Source organism: Mustela putorius, unplaced genomic scaffold (genome assembly GCF_011764305.1).
Source record: "Mustela putorius furo isolate JIRA1106 unplaced genomic scaffold, ASM1176430v1.1 tig00000765_pilon_pilon_pilon, whole genome shotgun sequence".
NCBI lineage: Eukaryota > Metazoa > Chordata > Mammalia > Carnivora > Mustelidae > Mustela > Mustela putorius.
Window position 1 is genome coordinate 5,240,901 of NW_025421470.1, and position 21,101 is coordinate 5,262,001.

Genomic DNA, 21,101 nt, shown 5'->3' on the forward strand with positions numbered 1-21,101 from the left:
GTGTGTGTGTACACGTGTGCACGTGTGTGTGCATGCCCTGGGTCCTCCTTGCCTTTTCCCTTTCATCCTCCTCTCATTTAAAGTCTTTATCCTGAAGTTTTAACTTAAATGCTATATTATTTATTCCACCATTTTTGAGAATTTGCTATACACTAAACATTTTATGCTTAGGATTTCTAAATGTATTTCTTCATGGCTCACAACAAGAAATGCATCTTACAAGCATAATCTAGCACCCACACACTAAAAGGTTCATAAACAGAGTTTACTCTTGCTCCATGTGATGCACTCTGATATTTCCCTTTCTGGTAGGTTTTTTTTTTTTCCTTTTCCATTTTATTTTGTAAATGATTGTCATAACTCACAAAATTGCTTCCATGACTCACATCTTAAATGATACTTATTTTCATCAGTTAATCTTCATGATTACCACATACAGGTGGGGTTATTAGGACCTCGCCATAGTGACACTGAAGTGGAGCATGTGCCATCTGGCCAGGACATGCATGTTGCAAGGCAAAGACAGGGGTTGCAACCCACAGGTGTCTGAGCTCAGAGTCCAGGCCCTTCACCCTGACAGCGGATGGCCTTCTGGGAAGCTGGCTCTGTCTCACCTGAGGGGTCCCCAGCACTGCTTTTCAGCCTCATTTTGGCATAACTACAACCTTTTGCATTATTGTTAATGGAGGTGTACTGGGCCACCCAGAGTGGCTTGTCAGCTGAAGGGCAGTCCCCCAGCTAGTCACTGTTCTGCCTTTAGAAAGCCTGGTATTATTCTGAAATAGTGGATGTTCAGCAAATGTTGTGTTGAATTAAATTTTATAGATAATGGCCATGGGTCATCCAATAGAGGTTAAACTGTATAATGAAATTTCTGGTTCATAAGGCAGGAAAGTATCTTATGTACTTGGAGATGCTTTCAATCTCACAAGGAATTAGGTAAAATGCTGTGCTTTTAAATCACTGACATAGAAATTATCTTTCCATAGTTCTGTCTGAAAGACCTAATGGTGGCCCTCTCTTTTCTGTGATGGCAAAGCTAGAAATTATGGAATAGCCAGAAGTTGGCTAAGAATCCAAGGGCTAAGAATGCAATGAATTGCTTGTTCATCATCAAATAAGTGATAGTGATCAAGTCAGATTAATAAAACATTTTTATAGATAGATCATTTGCATGGCAGGTGGGGTGACCACAGAGAAGAGATGAGGCAAAATTATAGTGAATGAAGAAGATTTTTTTTAAAAAGAGCCTGGGAGGGGTACCTGAGTGGCTCAGTGGGTTAAGCTTCTGCCTTCAGCTCGAGTCATGATCTCAGGATTCTGGGATCAAGCCCTGCATCAGGCTTTCTGCTCACGGGGGAGCCTGCTTCCCCCCCATCTCTCTGCCTGCCTCTCTGCATACTTGTGATATCTCTCTGTGTCAAATAAATAAACAAAAAATCTTTAAAAAAAAAAAAAAGAGCCTGGGAAAAAAAAGTACCCTGTGATGCCAGTCTGGCTAATTGGACGGTGCTGATTCTAAAACAGTAATATGAAGACTCTGGCTTCTTCTGTGCTTTTCTGCACATCAACTTTAATCCCCTACAAAATGATAATTTCTATTATTGGAAGGCCAAAATATGTTGTTTGGAAGACTTTCTAAAAAGTATCCAACAGACACAGATATAACAACAATGACAATCATCTCAGGAAAGTTCAGAGAAAACCATCAAAATTGACATGGATGAAGCAAGTAGCTTGAAAACCCTCTCCCCACTACGCATACAGACCCTCCCAGTTTACCCCTATGGGGCAGCCTTCATGATCCATTATCTTCTTCTGGAGGTGAAAATAGGGAAATAAAAGGAAAATCAGATCAGAATGTATTATACATGAGAACTTAAAGAACAAAGACAAATCCTAAATTGATCCAGCTAACTCCTTATTCATAACGTCATCCAGGTCATTCCTCTGCCACTAAACAGAAAGATTTTATATGTCCTCAAAGAGTCATTGTCCAATAATTAAAAGAGCTGCCTATTTTGCTTATTCTGCTCAGGGGGAGGCTTTTTAAATCACTGCTGTGAACATACTATCCAGAAAATCAGAACATTCGAGTCTTAAAAAAAAAAAAACAATTAGATATCAGAGCTTTTTAAAGCACCATACTTCTTTGATAGAATTAGTTTTTCATTAAAAAGTTAATTGAAATTTTTTAAGTGGAATTCTTTTTATATCCATGAGATACGCTGAATAATTTGGTCTGAGCTGCCTGTGAATCCATAGTCATTCTCTATATAGTTATTCTCGATTGTATTCAAATAATTTCTAGGTCATTAGTCAACTTAATGCAACAGATGTTTCCTCCTTTTATGTTAGTAGCAGGTGAGTCCTGACTCTGCAATGCTGGGACCTACGATCCCCAGGAAATCATAGAGGGAGGGGTGCAGCCAGGCCACCTTCAGGCAGCTTGAAACCCATCCGGCATGGGAGAGATGGTGAGGACATGAGAGACTGTAATCCAAAGGAGAATAAAGATCAGGACCATACATGATGTATAGACCAAGGACAGATGTGGCCAGTGGAGGGGCTGAGAAAAGGCTACAGGCTTTGCAAGTCATCCATCAAGCTAAATAGCATGAGGGATTTGGAAATGAATCCAGCAATTATTGGATAAATATCCAGCTTTATAGAAATCACTAAAGAGCATTTAAAATAATTAATTGTGTTTAATTCTTATTTTTATTTAAAATAAAATTTATTTATTTTTATTATTTATTTATTTATTTATTTATTTATTTATTCTATCTTATTTACCATTAAGAAGTATCTTAAATATGAAAGGAAGATGATTGCACCAAAACCACGAGGCAAAAATAATTCTGTAGTGAAACTAGATGCCATAGACTCGGGCTTTTCGCGAGTGACACTGAGACACAGGGAGAAAACCAACCTTCCAGCAACCTCTCCATTCTTTTAAGGAGCAAACTGTTGAGTTCTTCAGAATTCTGTGACTCCACGCATCAGAACTAAAGCATAATAAGAAAGGCAGAACAAGTGAATGAGAACTATCTGTTCTCAATATTGCAAGGTTTATCTCATGAGCTGCAATTTCCACTCCTGGTACAATTTTTGGGAAGCCAACATGTCTGAAGGTTTATAAAAGAAACTTGCTATAAATATTTTTAAAAATCAAATACACAAAGTTTTATTTATTTTCTTAGGCATTTTATATGTATATATTAATCATATCCTCAACTATGACTGGAGTTTTAGAAAGGGAATTGAAATTATTTTTATTTCTACATTTTAGCAGGAACCTGTCAGGTTCTTACTATGCCTCATTCAGTTAATCCTCTGTTTGCCAGGTTATGATATGATCATTTCTTGTTCCTTTGGGGAAGGAACTTAGCTTACAGTCTACACACTGGACTTGAACTCAGTAAATGCCTGTGAATACAAACAGTAACTATTTTTTATTAGTTTTTCCCATTATGGGCATCATGCTAAGAGCTCTCGCATACCTTTTCTTTGCAAGATCCAAAGGAGAGATCTTTAGTCCAGTGAGTTCTCATGGTTGTCCCCTGGTGTCCTATTGCTCTGGCCATCCCTTATCAGCTTAGTTATAGCTATCCATTCAAGATCAATTCACACTGCAGGCATAATCAAATCTTCTAGTGTGGCTAATATCTCTGTCTTAACTTTGAAGATGAGACGACAGAGTTATAGATCTGCCAGCAGAAAATTAAATATTTAGAGATTTAAATATTTAAATATTCAGAAAAGCGTCTGTCTCTCCTCCCCAACAATTTCTCTTTTTGCCACTTTTGACTCATTAATCCTAGGAACCTTCTTTTGGGGTGTGCTTTTCTTTAGGTTACAACTTTCTGTCTTGCTTCCCCTGAAGGTCTAGTCCCTGCACACTCTCAATGTTCCAGAGTCTCTGAAACATTACATTAATGTAATGGAAATAGCAGGAGAAATCTGGAAATAAAATCGATCCCTCCTCACTGAACAGAGTTTGGGAGGGAATGGCACATAACAGGATGCACATAGAAATGAACAAATCCAACCATGAGAAACTGTGGACTCTGAGAAACAAACTGAGTGTTTTGGAGGGGAGGAGGTGGGAGGTTGAGGAGGTGAGCCCGGTGGTGAACCAGGAGGTGAGCCTGGTGGTGGGTATTAAGGAGGGCACGTACTGCATGGAGCACTGGGTGTGGTGCATAAACAATGAATTCTGGAATGCTGAAAAGAAATTTTAAAAAAGAAATTTAAAAAAATAAATTTTTTAAAAAAGAAATTAACAAGTCAGCCCCAACATAATTAGATCATTGTGTTTGGAAATTTGGTATCCAATAAAGACATAATTGATGGAAGGTAAATATAATCAGTTATTATAGTTCATCAAAACTATCGAGGAAAATGTTTCCTAAGTAAGCAATACCCATCCTCCCTCTTAGAACAAGTGTTTTTGACTGAGCATTAAGGGGAGACTTTAGACAAATTTGCTTCTTTATTACACATGAACTTCTGATGCTCTTTTTTTCCATTTAGCTCCTTTTCTCTTACCTGTTGCCACCTCTTGAGCTTGTTAACAATATTTGAATTTTGCACCATCTATGGACGCGTGATTATGAGAGTCGCAGGACAGCCCTCTGCGGGAGGCATCTCACACCTCCGGAGACATCCAGTCCCAAGACATCAGTCTTGCCCTCCTCTGCAGGGCCTACACAGAAGCATCCTTAACCCACCACACTGGAAGTGAGAGCCAGCCCCAGCACAGCCGGCTGTCCCGCTGGGGGCAGGGATAGCCTTTGCCACTCTGCGTAGCCTCAGGTGTGACTCACCAATCTCTATAAGCTTCCAGACTCCAAGCTCCCCGAGGGGTTTGCTTGGAGCTCAAAATTCCTGGCACCCCTAGGTGGGAATGCACAGAGACTGCTCTCCACAAGAATATCCTATTCAAAAAAAAAAAAAAAATTAAAAAAAAAAAAAGAATATCCTATTCCTGACTTAGCCTCTACTCGAGCTCAGAGATGGGAGATGGACAAAATATCAGAAAGCCCTGTGTAGGCCCTCACATTTTTTGTTTGGAGAGAAGGTACTGGCATTTGGGGGACTACTCTCACTTGTTAAGACAGTTGCTAAAATTTTAAGACAACAGGAAAAGTCACATTTAATATCCAGTTACACATGTTATAAAGAAAAAAAAAAAAAAACCTCTTCAAATTGTTTAAATGGGTCGGTTGGCAACATTCTGCTTACACTTCTGAGAGTCGAAAAATGGTGCCTAATTATGGCAGCAATCCAGGGAATAGAGTGGCATCAGAGGGCGATAACACCAGTGCAACTAAATTTCCCAAATAGAGAACAGGAACCCCTGGACAGTTTGACTCCTATTTCTTACTCCAATCCATATAGGGAAATTTCATTCCAAAAGGAAGAAGTTTCTATAGATCAACATTTTTACTTTGGCTTTTGGTCGATCTTCTACATAAACAGTGAAACAAATATTGTTGCATTAGAAATTATATATTTTTTTATCATTGATTTTAGGTGCACCTTGGGTTGCAGGTAAAAAATTAAATAAAATGTTTATTTTGGAGGTAGTTAAGTACCAATTGTCCCTTACAGACAGGATGCTTACTGAGTTTTAACTAAAAGCTATGTTCTCTTCCCAGAAAATCCTTATTTTCTGAATATATTTTAATGCTCTGTTGATGCTTAATGTTCAATTGGAGTGATTGTTATAATTTGCACATCATTAAGCTTTTTAGAATTAATTTGGCAACAACAGAGCCTTGGAGCATTACAGAATACAAATACACACAGTCTTGGGATTGTCTCCTCAGATTGCTAGGAAGCAAGCCAATTTCCCTCTAAAATTCTAGAAGGATTCGATGTTCCTGTGACTTTCTAAGCACAAGAGAGGACTGGCATGCGTGAGAGGAAGGGTGGTGAAGGGGGAAGGTAGGGTGACAAGGACGCATGCCCACGAAAACATGCACCACATCTGTGGAAACTGTGGAAGAGCCCTATAGTGTCCCTTTATTCATCGGACACTGCATGTACAGTAGTCAAACATTCGACCAGGGGAAATCCTTTCTCTATTTTTTATTGAGTAAGCATGGGATCTGTGACGAGGAGGAGGCATATTAACATTTGCACTGATTAATTGTAGAGCTGGTATTGCAGCTCATGAAACCTACTGACCTACGTGAGGTCTACTTAACAGCTTGCAAGGGTCAAAGTAAGCCCTTTGAGTGTTTGGTTGCTTGTAATGGCAGCAGGGACTCAGACCAGAGGCACTGAGCTTGAGCCTCTGTCTGCCTGTCTGCCACTCTGACTGCAGTGAGTCACTTACTCTGTACCTTAGTTTTCTTGCCTGGGTCCACTTTGTTAACAAAATCCCACATGGGGTGGCATAAACAGCAGGTCCTTATTTCCCATAGTTCAAGAGGCCAAGAGGTCCAAGATCAAGGCACCCTCAGATCCAGGGTCTGGTGTGGGCCTTTTACCTGGGTTTTTATTGTATCTTCACATGGCAGAGAAAGAGAGAGACTGACCTCTGGTCTCTTTGTCTCCTTATAAGGGCATAAATCCCATTCATGAGGGCTGCACACTCATGACCTAGTTCCTAGTATCATCATATTGGGATTAGGATTTCAACATACGGATTTGGGGGGACACAGACGTTCCATCCATTCTCCCCCCTGGCCTCACAAAGACCATGTCCTTCACAAGTGCAAAATACTCATTCCATCCCAAGAGCCTCATAAGTGTTAAGTTATCCCAGCAGCTACTGTAAAGCCCGAAGTCTTACCTACATACCACCTGAATCAGGTATGGATCAGACTGCAGGTACATTCATCCAGAGGCAAAATCCTCCCCAGCTGTGAATATGTGAAACCACAAAAGTTATATGCTTCCAAAATATAAGGGTAGGACACACATAGGGTAGATATTCCCATTCCAAAAGGAAGAAATAGCAAAGAAGGAAGGATTGGGCTCCCATGTAAGCTCAAAACTTCACAGTGCAAACCGACTAGATCTTTTTTTTTTTTTTTTAATTTCTTTTCAGCATAACAGTATTCATTGTTTTTGCACCACACCCAGTGCTCCATGCAATACATGGAGTATCCTTAATACCCACCACCAGGCTCACCCAACCCCCCACCCCCCGGCCCCTTCAAAACTCTCAGGTTGTTTTTCAGAGTCCATAGTCTCTCAGGGTTCATCTCCCCTTCCAATTTCCCTCAACTCCCTTCTCCTCTCCATCTCCCCTTGTCCTCCATATTATTTGTTATGCTCCACAAATAAGTGAAACCATATGATAATTGACTCTTTCTGCTTGACTTATTTCACTCAGCATAATCTCTTCCAGTCCCATCCATGTTGCTACAAAAGTTGGGTATTCGTCCTTTCTGATGGAGGCATAATACTCCATAGTGTATATGGACCACATCTTCCTTATCCATTCGTCTGCTGAAGGGCATCTTGGTTCTTTCCACAGTTTGGCAACCGTGGCCATTGCTGCTATAAACATTGGGGTACAGAGAGCTTCCTTATAACCCTGCAGATTGCACTACTGGGTATTTACCCCACTAGATCTTAAGGCAAAGGAATAATCCTCTTCAGTTCAATGCTCTACCCTCAAGACCTCTGGGGATTATAATGCCTCCCTGACTACTCAGTGGGGCTGTGCCCACACTTCAGCTCTCTACAGAGGCTTTGTCCATTTTGTAGTTCTGTAAGCCAGAGTAGAACCCCCAGGGCTCTTTCAGGCAGGGGTCTCCCCAACTCAGTTCTGGGAGGTCCTATCCTCAAGGCTTAAGACAGAGACTCTCTGGACTGTTGAAATCAAGGCAGTGACCCAGATGATCTCTGAATATCCTTCAGAGGCATTCTTCCCTTTTCTTAAAGAACAGCACAAGTTCAGGGCCAAATGGCTCAATCATCCTGGCCTATAGAACCAAAGAACTTGGACAACTCTCTTTATCTCTATCTCATCTCAGTGCAGACTGGCAGTGTTCCTGGGCCTTAGCTCATTCAGTCCAGGGCTCACACCCATGCCAATCTCCTTCTCGCATGGCTGCTGCTCCACACCCTTAATGTTCTCATCCGCAACACACTTTCTCCTCTTTCTCTTTTTTTTTTTTTCTTTATTTACTTTTTATTTATTTTCAGCATAACAGTATTCATTGTTTTTGTACCACACCCAGTGCTCCATGTACTTTCTCCTCTTTTTGTGATAGATAGGCTAAGAATTCCCCAAATCTTTAAGTTCTGGTTCCTCTTTACTTAACAATTTATTCTTCAATTCATTTCTTGCTTTTTGCATTTTACCATAAGCAGTCAGGAGGAACCACAGTTGTTAACGTCTATACTTCCCTTAGAAATCTTAGCTAAATGTCCAATTTCATCCCTTGTGTATTTTACCTTCCACAAAAACTAAAACATGAACACAATTCAGCATTGTCAGCAGTATTTGAAATATCTGAGAAATATTTGAAAAAGATTTATTGTAGGCAGGTTATTGTTGTGTATTACTTTTATATCCATTCTTATAATCGCTGCTATCAATTAAGATTTTTAGATCATTTACCCTTAATATAATTAATTGATATATTAATATAAGTTTAAGTCTATAATCTTCCCATTTGGTTTTGTATTGTCCTATTTGTTTCCTTTCTGCTTTTTTGCCTCCTTTGAATTAATTGAATACTTTTTTATAATTCCATTTTGTTTAATTGACTGGCTCAGATCTATTTTCTTCTTTATTTTGTAATTTCCTTGATTCCTTTAGGATTAAAGCATATACATTTAACTTATCATTTTCTACTTTCTAGTGATAGTATACACTGCATATATAAAGACCTTATAACAGTGTGCCTCTGTTTTTTTTTATCTCAATATTTGCACAATTGTTATCAATATTTTACTTTTATGTTACAAACCCCACACTAAATCATGATCTTTTGATTATCAATGATCTTTTAATGAGCTTTAGATAATAAGAAAAAAAATCATATGTTTTCCTATGCAGTTATCACTTCTAGTACTTTACATCCCTTTGTGTACATTGATATCTCAATCTGGTATCATTTCCCTTCTGACTGAAGGACTTTCTTTAACATTTCTTATAGTGTATGTCTACTGATGATAAATTCTTTAAGCTTTTTAGAATTTTTAAGAAGTCTTTATTTCTCTTTAGTTTTAAAATATGTGTTTGTTGGGTGTAGAATTCTAGGTTGACTTCTTTTTTTCTTTCAATACTTTAAAAATGCTGTTCCACTGTCTTCTTCCTTGGTGTCTTAGTCGGTTCAGACTGTTATAACAAAAGTACCATAGATTGGGTAGCTCATAAATAACCGAGATTTATTTCTCACAGTTCTAAGGGCTGGATATCTGAGATCATGTTGCCATCATGGTGGGGTTATGGTGAAGGACTTCTTATGCATTGCAGATTTCTCATTGTGTTCTCACATGGTGGAAGGGAGCAAGGGAGTTCCCTGGGGTCTCTTTTATAAGGGCACTAATCCCGTGACCTAATTACCTCCCAAGGACCTTACCTCCTAATATCATCACCTTGGGGATGAGCTTTCAGTGTACAAATTTGGGAGAAACATTCATTAGCATTTGGATTTTTTTTTTTTCAGCGTAACAGAATTCATCATTTATGCACCACACCCACTGCTCCATGCAATGCGTGCTCCCCATAATATCCCCCACGTGGCTCCCCCAACCTCCCACCCCTCACCCCTTCAAAACCCTCAGATTATTTTTCAGAGTCCATAGTCTCTCGTGGTTCATCCTCCCTTCCAGTTTCCCTCATCTCCCTTCTCCTCTCCATCCCTCTATGTCCTCCATGCTATTTGTTGTGCTCCACAAATAAGTGAAACCATATGATAATTGACTCTCTCTGCTTGACTTATTTCACTCAGCATCATCTCTTCCAGTCCCGTCCATGTTGCTACAAAAGTTGGGCATTCATCCTTTCTGATGGAGGCATCATACTCCATAGTGTATATGGACCACATCTTCCTTATCCATTTGTCCATTGAAGGGCATCTTGGTTCTTTCCAGTTTGGGGACTGTGGCCATTGATCCTATAAACATTGGGGTACAGGTGGCCCTTCTTTTTACTATATCTGTATCTTTGGGATAAATACCCAGTAGTGCAATGGCAGGGTCATAGGGAAACTCTATTTTTAATTTTTTTAAAGGAATCTCCACACTGTTCTCCAAAGTGGCTGCACCAACTTGCATTCCCACCAACAGTATAAGAGGGTTCCCCTTTCTCCAGATCCTCTCCAACACACGTTGTTTCCTGTTTTGCTAATTTTTGGCCAGCAACTTCTTTCAAGATATGTCTCCAAAGGCAAAGGAAACAAAAGCAAAAATGAACTTTTAGGACTTCATCAAGATCAAAAGCTTCTGAACAGCAATGGAAACAGTCAACAAAATAAAGAGGCAACCCACAGAACAGGAGAAGATATTTGCAAATGACAGTACAGACAAATGGCTGATATCCAGGATCTATAAAGAACTTCTCAAACTCAACACACACAAAACAGATAATCATGTAAAAAAATGGGCAGAAGACATGAACAGACACTTCTCCAGTGAAGACATACAAATGGCTATCAGACACATGGAAAAATGTTCATCATCACTAGCCCTCAGGGAGATTCAAATTAAAACCACATTGAGATATCACCTTACACCAGTTAGAATGGCCAAAATTAGCAAGACAGGAAACATTTGGATCCTTTTTGACAGGAAGTCTGCTGACATTTTAATTTTTATTCCTTCACATAAACATATCCTTTCTCTGACTACTTTTAAGATTTTCTATCACTAGTTTTCAGCAATTTGATTACATCTTGGTATGGTTTTCTTCATATTTTTGTGTCTAGAGTTCACTGAGATTCTTGGCTTTCTGTGTTTATAGTTTTCATCAAATTTGGAAAAATTTCAGCCTCTGTTCCATCAAGCATTTTTCTATTGTGCCTCCCTTCCCTCTTTTAGTGATTCCAATTATATGTGTTACACTGCTCAATGTTGTCCCATAACTCACGATAGTTTGTGAAGTGTTTACCCTCTTTTTTTCTGTTTTTTTTTAATATATTGATATATCTACAAGTTCACTGACCTTTATTTCTGAAAATCTAATCTACTATTAATCTAATCCAGTGCATCTTTCATTTAACATATTGTAAATCCATTTCAAGTTTGACGTGGGTATTTTTTTATCATTCATGTACCTATTTAAATTCTTAATTATCTATAATTAAAATACAGCTATAATACAATTATAGTAACTATTATAATGCTCATTTCTGTTAAATTTAATATCTGTGTCAATAATAGGTCAGTGAGGATTAAATCATATTTTCTTTATGAAAGAAATGTTTCTCTATGTTTTTTTTTTGCATTCCTGAATTTTTTTTCTAACAGCTTTTTTGAAATATTCACATACCATGAAAGTCATCTATTAAAAGTATGTAGTTCAGTGGCTTTTAGTATATTCACAGAATTACCCACCATTATCTAATTTTAGTACATTCACCATCATCCCAGAAAGAAATTTTATACCCCATAGCAATCATTCCACATTCTGTCCAAAACCTACCCTGCCCCTGGCAATCACTAGTCTACTCTCTATCTCCCTAGATTTGCCTATTCTGGAAATTTCATTAAAAGGGAATGGAAAGTATGTTATATTTTGTGATTGTCTTCTTCCACTTAGTATAATATTTTTAAGATTTATCCAAGTTAACATGTATTAGTACTTCACTTCTTTCTATTGTTGAATAATAGTCTGTAGTATGGATACAACACATATTTTGTTTATCCCTCATCAATTGATGGGTATTTGGGTCATTCTTATTGGAAAATTTTTGTTGGATGTCAAATATTATGAATTTTACCTTATTGAGTACTGGATATTTTTACTGCTGTAAATATTCTGACTTTTGGTCTGAGATGCAGTTAAGTTACTTTATGACAATTTCATCCATATAAATTTTGCTTTTAATATTTGTTAGGCAGTACCAGTTGGTGTTCAGTCTAGGCCTAACTATTCCCCACCACCAAGGTAAGACCCTGATGCATTGTATCCAATGCCCAGTGAACCTTGAGGTCTCCCAATGTGCCTGGTGGAACAGGAAGTATTCCCAGCCCTGTGTAAATGCTGGGCACTGTGACCTCCAGTCTGTTCAGTTAGTTCTTTCTCTAGTCTCTGGTAGTTTCCTCTCATACCTGCACAGATCTACTCTGCTGAATACCCATGTGGGACCCTCTTCCAATCCCCGAAGTTCTCTCTGCATGTAGCTCTGTCCTCTGAGTTCCAGCTTCTTCCCAGTCTCTCAGATGTAAATTCTCAATACAGGGAAGCCTCTGGGCTCCTCCTGGGCTCCGTCTCTGTGCCATGGCCTGGAGACTCTCCCAAAATGTAAAACCCCACAATTGTAGGATCACTTTCTCTGTTTCCCATATTTCAGAGAGCTCTGTTCTTCATTACCTGGTGTGCAATGGTTTTGAGACTGGTTTCATATACTCTTGAGTGCTCTAAGGTTGTTTTGGGTAGGAGGGTAAATCTGTTTTCATTACTCTATCACAGCATAAAACAGATGTGCCATAACCTGTAATTTCAGGGCTTAAATCTCTCCTTGGTAGCTGTGAAAGCTGCTGCAGAGAGAAACGTAAGCTCTTTACACGTATATCAATATCTTATATCCCAGCCTTTTAGAAAAGGATTAGCCGCAGCTTTTGTTTCTTATGATAGATAACATGTTAATAACTGTGCCTTTAGGAAATCCATGTGTGCCATTTGCCTCCTTGAATGTGGGAACATTTATGTCTCCTCTCACAGGTGATCAGCGAGTTTGAAGCCTCTCCTGACTCATTTTCCTACAGAATTCCCAACCTGAGTCGGAACCGTCAGTACAGTGTCTGGGTGGTAGCTGTGACTTCAGCTGGGAGAGGCAACAGCAGCGAAATCATCATGGTGGAGCCATTAGCTAAAGGTGCGCCACTGTAGGAAAGATCTCATTTCCCACTCTCATTGTACTGTTTTAAATCCCTCCTCTACCAGAAACAAAGCTTATGATGCCCTAAAAATCACCAGAAATCAGAACACGTGCTATCACATTTCAGCTTAAGAAATAAGGTTGCTGCTAGCTGGCACTAGCTCTTGTGCAAAGCAGAAAAGAATCCTCCTAGAAGTGAACACAGTGCTAAGTGTGGGTGGTTTACAACTCAGAGAGTCTTAAAGAAAGTAAGGGAAATGAGCCTATCTTCACCCCTTGGGTAGGTGAAAATCACCACATAGCAACTTCCCAAGGAAGTCCTTCTTACATCAAAAGTAAGCATCCAACTTCTAAAGCAGAAAATATGGAATTTGGAAATTTATAAATATAATAAAATATTTACTTCTTCTTCTATTGATAGAATACTATACACAAAGGCCTTAATTAACAGTGGGAAGTCAGAGTCACTAAAGAATAAAAGTTCCTAAAAACCAATAAAGAATCTGCACGTTGAGGTGTTATACTGGTCCTAAAAAGCACATATAGGCACAGAATATTCTTATTCTACTTCTGATAATTGCTACCACTCAGTGTTTAGGGTACCACTAAATTAGCAGTTTTCATGAATAAGTGTACTAACCTCACAATTCTAGGCCAGCAGGAAATGCCCCCTGATTTTGGAATATACCACACTGGCAATTTATTACTAACAAGCCTGCTAGGTGTCTAAAAGAGAATGTAAAAGAACATTCCAAGATTCCAGTTTTACTTTTAAGAACTCTTGATGTCATTCTTATTAATGTGATAGCTAAGAAAAAGACAGAATAAAATAGCGAGGGGAAAAAGAGAATGCTGCCCCATTTTGAATACAATTGCAGATAGAAAGTAAATACATCTGTCTTCACTCACACACAACCCACCATGCGCATAGCTTTTTGGATTCAGTGTGTAGGAAGGGGGATGTCTAAAAGCTTAGAAGCCCCTAACCCTAGCTGGGTTTCCTAATCATGCCAGTTTTGTTGCAAAAACATTCCTCATCCTATAGAAGGATGGTCTGAAGGGTTTGAAATGGAAGATGCCAAATCACCAATGGCAGAAATATGATGCTCCCTGGCCAGGGTATTTTTGTTATGATGAGAAATCAGAAGGTCAATAACTGAAAACGTGGTCTTTGCCATCCATGAACCATCTCTGTAGACCCTGCTCCGAGAAGGAAGATCCTGTGGTAATGCTTGCTGCGCAAAACGGACCCAGCTTCTGAGCCCAATGATGTTTCATTTCTGTATCAGCTCTGGTCCAACGTACTTAGAACAACAGAAATAAGAGTTTTGTGGTAGACCTTAATGACCAAGGCTTGTGTTCTAGGTCAGAATGCCTCTGTAATGACTCCATCTATGGCCACTGGCCAGTCCAAACCCTTGGGGGTCTGATGATTCAGTGTCCCAACACTGGTCCCATCCTTATGGCTCCAGAATCAGATTGGGGCCGCCTTTCATAACTGGTTTCAGTGACTGTTCCTCTGGCCTGGCTGAGCTCCCAGAGGGAGCTTCCCAGAAGACAGTATCCCAATGCGAGGCAAAGATGGGGCACATTGTTTTGCCTCTGGAAAGCTGGGGTCTTGGTGTCAGCTTCTCTGTCTCCCTCAGGAAGGTAGGGCTAAGAATCTCTCAGTGCCGGGCTCCTCAGTCTTCAAGAAAGCCCCTGCTGTTGTAGGTCCACCTGAGATTTTTCCTCTCTACTACTGCTGCTTTGGGACTGTGCTGGTGCCAGATGCCTCTGGCCAATGCTCTCATAGGAGCCTCTGAATCACCGTCCCAAGCAAACAGTTGTTCTTCAAGAAAAGCTTCTTGGAAAGCATTTATTTTCCTTCACGTCTGTGCTGAAGATCAAGCTGACACAATAAAGTCAGGAGCATACCACAAAATTGATAAAGAGAAGTTGTTCCGTGTTACTCGTCCTTCTTTTAGCACTTTATGCCTTGAAAGGTCTATTCTTTCAGATATTAAAAGTGCATTTTAACAGGAGGTTCTTGGTGTTGAGCTAAGTTGTTTAATAAAGGGCTCAACAAACAACTGGGCTCGTAGAAGACACAGGTTGGGGCTGCGGGGTATATGAAGATGCAGATATTTAATTTGGGCTCTTCATGTTTAGTCAAGGGAGGGGGGAAATGCTGCCATAGGGATTCCCAACTATTTGTATGTTCTTACTAGAAAAATCCCTTATACACATCCCGACACCAAAGAGGAGTGTCGGCAGGCATGTCATTCATTGGCTGTGCTGCATTTACCCTTTTGGGCGGTGTCCCAATATGGGGGAGGGTCATTTTGGCTTTTGTGTCGATGCGGCTGTGGCTTGATGGGGCTTCTGCTATGTTTGGTGCTCCAGCTCCAGCACGAATCCTGACCTTCAGCGGCACAGTGACTACCCCATGGATGAAGGACATCGCCTTGCCTTGTAAAGCTGTTGGGGACCCTTCTCCTGCAGTAAAATGGATGAAAGACAGGTAACCAGTAACCTAATATATGCCTTTAGTGAAACTCTAAGAGATTACATACTAGGTTGTATGTAATCAGACATCAGACATACTAGGTTGGGTCTGGTGTCTAACGTTGTATTCATTTCCACTCATGAAAATTCCAGGAAACACCAACTCTTCTGAGATGGGAGAGGTGGCAGGGTGGGGGTGTGGGATCTTAGAGTTAGTGCTAAAAGGGGTCTGGTGTGTTGTGTCTGTCTTCCATAAATTCAGAACCTTTCATTCACAACAGAATACTTGCAGGGAAAATAGTTTAACCAAGCTATAATCTCTGCACTTTTTCATGTAAATTTCCTGTATAACTGAGATGAACACGCCAGACTTCATAGGAGACCTGTACCTGCCTTTCTCCTTCCAACATGATGGTTCAACTAACCCTACCTCAAATGCTCTGAGAAATGACTTTAAGAGACGGAACGCAGTAGGACTTAGCTAATATAAAATCTAGTTTTCCATACTCAGTAGTAATTATTAATATAATAGCAGTCGAGAAAGGAGGCAGAAAGTGGGTGAGATGTATTCTATCCTGTAACTTTTCTAAGTGCTTTCCCTATGTTCAGAGGATGAAATTAGGATATAAATAAAGAGCTGACAATTCACTAATGAGCATGGAGATTTGATATAAAGTAGATTCAGAAGAGTGCCTATTTTAAACAAAAGCACTTACAAGACATAAACTATTTAAATAATGGTCTTGGTCCAGGGACCACTTTTCGTCCTTTGAAATCAGTTAATCCAAGGAAATAAATAAGCTCCCAGGGTAAAGAGGCATTCTGCCTCTGGGGATGGCTGGACAGCAGCCACCATGGCAGCGGTTATACTGGCAAGGGAATTCTTTGTATTGTAGGACCAACGCCGTCACCCTCCTGAGAGACCACAGTTCACTTTTTGGGGGGTCAAAATCATTAACAACTATAAATTTAAGCAAGTCCACAAGAGACCCCCACATTTAGTTGTCCCTATGTGAGTGGGTCAAAATGGCATTTCTTCCCCAGAAGGAATTCCCAAGAGGAGGTGGCTCGGTGCCTGCACGGTGGAGGAAGGAAAGGCAGAACCCAAGCCCCCTCACAGGTCTGACCTCCGCAGAACGAAATCCAGCTACTTGATTGTTTTTGTCATGTCATCATAATTTCGTTCCAAGTGTGCGGTTGACCTCAGAGAGAGTCTTCATGCTTTTCCCCAGTCTCAGCTAATTTGGATTGTAATTTCTTTAATCTGTGCCCTTTTCTTCCTGTGAGGTAGTAACGGGACACCCAGCCTAGTAACGATTGATGGCCGGAGGAGCGTCTTCAGCAACGGCAGCTTTGTCATCCGCACCGTGAAGGCAGAGGACTCTGGCTACTACAGCTGCATTGCCAATAACAACTGGGGATCGGATGAAATTATTTTAAATTTGCAAGTGCAAGGTACAGAGTTCGAAGGCTCTTTTAAATGATATTTTTATATGTATGCCTATATGCAAAGAGTAAAATTAAACAAACTTAAAGATCAGCCTTTCTAAAGAGCTAATTGCTATTTTCATATTGCCATAAGATATGCTCGTTCATCTTGGAAAATGTACTGCAGCAAATCAAAGAAAATAAAAACACTTATAATCCCAAAGATAACACAATTTACAGTTTTGCATATAGAGAGGCTGTTCTCATTTTTCTTGATGCGTGCATCACTGAGAAATTCCTTGATAACTTCTGCTAATTGCACGGTTTATTCTATGTATGTGTAAGGGGAACCCGGAAAACACAAACCAAAAATGAGTCTGAATTGAGGTCTTTTATCTGCTAATTAACTAAACTTTTATATACAATGTACGTTAAAAAGTCCCCAACTGAAACTCTAAGAATATTGCCCTAATATTTAGTTGGATCTTTAATACAGCATATGTGGTTTTTCTTGACATCAAATACAAAATGTATGTGACAAATCCAAGATAATTAAATTAAAATCATGTGTAAAATCCCAAATGGCCACTGACTGGATTCAGGTTTGGGTGAAGAGTGGTATTTTATTAGTAGAAAAACCAAAGGGTGTGCTTCTTTGGATTTAAGTGCTGTCACATTAATAAATCACAGTGAGTAAAAATAAAATCAGGTTGTCCTCAGTGGAGGGGAACAGGAGGAGAAAAACTATATTTAAAAAGATTAAACCTGGTGATTCACAGACCTGTACCCCTGGGGATAAAAATATATGTTTATAAAAATAAAAAAATTTAAAAAAAAAAAAAAAGATTAAAGTGACTCTTAATCTCACAAAACAAACTGAGGGTTGCTGGGGGGAGGGGGTTTGGGAGAAGGGAGTGGGATTATGGACATTGGGGAGGGTATGCGCTTTGGTGAGTGCTGTGAAGTGTGTAAGCCTGGTGATTCACAGACCTGTACCCCTGGGGATAAAAATATATGTTTATAAAAAATAAAAAAAAAGATAATAATGCAGAATTGATCTGAAATTTCAAGTAAATTGGAGTCGACAGAATTCTGTGGTTTTTCAGAAGATTGACATGATATTGTGAATCTAAATAGGTCAGGTTTTCATACCTTTGGGTTAATATATATGGGCCTCTCTCTCAATAAAAATGAGATGGACATTTTACGGGAAGTTTCTGTATAATTTGCATAACGTGATTATGCATTTCTTCAGTGCTTCTGTCCTTGGTGCTGATCCAAGCTAATATTGAAGCCCACTGGTTAGAAGCATGTACTCTTCAAACCTTGTACAAGTGTGCAAGTTCATGGACAGCCTCTCAATGGCACACCTTTGATTTCCAGAGCTGAGTGTGTGTGTGTGTGTGTGTGTGTGTGTGTTGCATCTTGGGGGAGTAGCTTAAAAAAGTGGAAATTTTTGCAATTCTTTTTTGCACTAGCCACTCTCCCCTCCTCCCCTCCGTCCCCTACTCTTCCTTCACCCAATCTCCTCTCCCCCACTCCTCCTTCCCCTGTCACATCCCTAAGAACAGAGCAGCTAAGTGGATGCCATTTATCTTTCTCACTTGGGTCATGGCTGAAATTCAGAGTAATGCAAGCATCCTTAGTTAGTTTAAATCAGTGATGAACGACTCAGAAATTCAAGGGATCAGTGAGGAAATGAGTTAGATATAAATCCAAGTAGAAATGTGGTTAAATTTTCATTAAATAATAGATTCACTCTGCTCTATCTCTTTAACCAAGGACATCAACTAAATAGACATTTTGACAGAAGTGAATTGCATATTTTGGCAACCTAAAACACTTATTTAATAAATGGCTGTTAAAAATGATTTGGTAAATGGCTGTTCAAGCAGATTAAAGATGTAAAAAACTAATTCTTGTTTTCTAAAAACTGTTTCCTATCCAGTTCCACCCGATCAGCCTCGACTTACCGTGTCCAAAACGACATCTTCTTCCATTACACTCTCGTGGCTCCCTGGAGACAATGGGGGCAGTTCCATCAGAGGTAATGAGCAACACATTGCCCACAGTAGTTGACTGTAACAGCCCCTAGGCTAATAAGTGACACATCTCCACAAAATAATTGTTATGTGTTCGTTATAATTAATTCCCCACTACTTAAACAGCAAGCCACACATCTATTTTTATGGTATTTACTTAAACCTATCATTCAGCCAAGGCATCTCATTCACAAAATTGCCATCATTCCTCCAATCTGAGTGAAAGATTAACAAAGGCAGAAAAGAAGGAATTTGGTAATCTATCCCCCATGATTCTGCATACTGTTCCTTCCCCATGTTGTTAGTACTCCATCATTCATTCACCCCTGTATTCAATCATTCATTCAAGTAATTAGTAACTACTAATACAATTTAATTACTAATTAAACAGTTATTTTTCTCTCATTATAAAGCACGAAAAGATGGGGAACCTAGAGTTTAGGTAGGAAATGATCTATTTGCACCAAGTTTTACATTTAGTCCATAGCAGAAAAGAACATAGTGTGAAAATACTAGCCTGTGTAAAGTTGGAGAAACCTCATTCTGAGCTAGCTGTGGCCACAGGGAAGGACGAGAACCCAGAGGAACATACCAAAAATGCACAGCAGTTGGGGGCTGATCCTAGAGCACATGGGAGGGGACTTCCAAAAGCTGAGGACATCCCTTCTTCTGTGTGGAGAGGTTGAACAGACAACTAGAATTAGGGGGTCATTTCAGGGTGAAGCCAGCAGTGTGCTAGACCTAGCCCCTTACAGCTCATGAGAGCAAGCTAGCTGTCCGATCTCTTTCTCCCCTTATACCCAGTGACACACACAAGGTGGGGATAGTTACATGCCCCCAGAATGAGAAATGCTACTAGTCAAGGCTTTTTTTTTTTTTTTGTACAGCCAGTTGTTAAACATTTGTCAGTCTGAGTAAAGGGGAGGATCTTCCTTTTTTTTTTTTTTTTTTTTTAAGGAAAACAGTGAAAAAAAGATTTTTTTTTTTTTAATAGTTGGCTGATTGGGGATGAGAGGTTGTGTTTGTAGGTTGGAGGAGTGTGGGGGAAGATTTGTAACAGCTACCATGTAAAATGCACAGGAAGTCATTAATAGACCAACAAAGCCATTGTCAAGAGGGAGTGAGGCCCCAGCTGTGTATAAACAGCCCAAATTGTGGTGGTCACAATTTCACAGTCTCATGACTTTGTCAAGTGGCGCTGGGCACCTAGGAGGAAGAGTGGATTGTTGCTTACCAGAGCTGCTAACTGGCAGAAAAAATGTGACTAGAGTTAGAGTAGTGTGTGAAAATGGGCTCCTTGTGGAAATAGTCTACAGAAGGTTCTAGACTGATTAGAGAACATCGTTATGGAAAAGAAAAATGGGGCATTGAGGCAAGAGTTCAATGGACTTTGGAATTCAAGACTCAACTCGAGTTTGGATTCTGTAAGTGTGAGAGCCTGGGAAAGGTGGTGCAGGAAGTGTCAGAGCAGAAGATCTTGAAGGTGAAGCCATTTTAGTAATGAAGAGTTTCCAAGGAAAGACAACCAGGAGTCCCTGAAACACCGTGGTAGCCACAGCCATTGACATGGGTGCTCCTATTGCCAAGGGTTACAAGAACTTCTCAGATGTGATTTGGTTGGAAGAAATCAGAAGGGAAGTGTTCTTCCCATGATGTTCATGGCAGCAGGGAGGTGGTTTGGACAGAGCTGAAGTGGAACCCAGGTAATGACAGTGGGAGCATGGGGTACCCAGATCCCTCACCCACCTTTCAAGTACTGCAGGAGCTTTGAGGAGTACAGATCAAGGAGACTCAAATAGAAAATGAGGTTTGGAAAAGAAGAGGGATCGCAAGGTAGCAAAGGGCCAGAGGGGTGAGAAGGAGCAAAGAGTAGGGAAGATCCACACCCTGACCACAGAAGAAATGAGGATATGTGACCTTCATATGAGAGGTCTGCAGAACATTTGATGCTGCCAGTGTGGGCTTAAAAGCTTCTGCAGTGTGGAGCTGAGAAGCGCTTTACCTGTGTTTAAAAAAATATAGCCCCAAAGGCCAGAGGGATGTTAGCAGTCCACCAGCATGAGGATACCATGCACCAGGCAGGCTGGTCCTGGGTTGTCTGGGTGTGAACATGGAGGAGATGGGGACA

General features: G+C 40.0%; 1 protein-coding gene across 1 annotated transcript in view; it reads left to right on the top strand.

The window, feature by feature from the left end:
• The window catches only part of DSCAM (DS cell adhesion molecule), a 765,964-nt gene that overhangs the window by 688,253 nt on the left and 56,610 nt on the right, over window positions 1-21,101 (top strand). Inside the window, exons 23-26 of the mRNA XM_045084552.1 lie at window positions 12,860-13,013; window positions 15,402-15,519; window positions 16,795-16,958; window positions 18,880-18,978. Of these exons, the coding sequence (XP_044940487.1) occupies window positions 12,860-13,013; window positions 15,402-15,519; window positions 16,795-16,958; window positions 18,880-18,978 (535 nt within the window). The remainder of the gene's footprint in view (window positions 1-12,859; window positions 13,014-15,401; window positions 15,520-16,794; window positions 16,959-18,879; window positions 18,979-21,101) is intronic.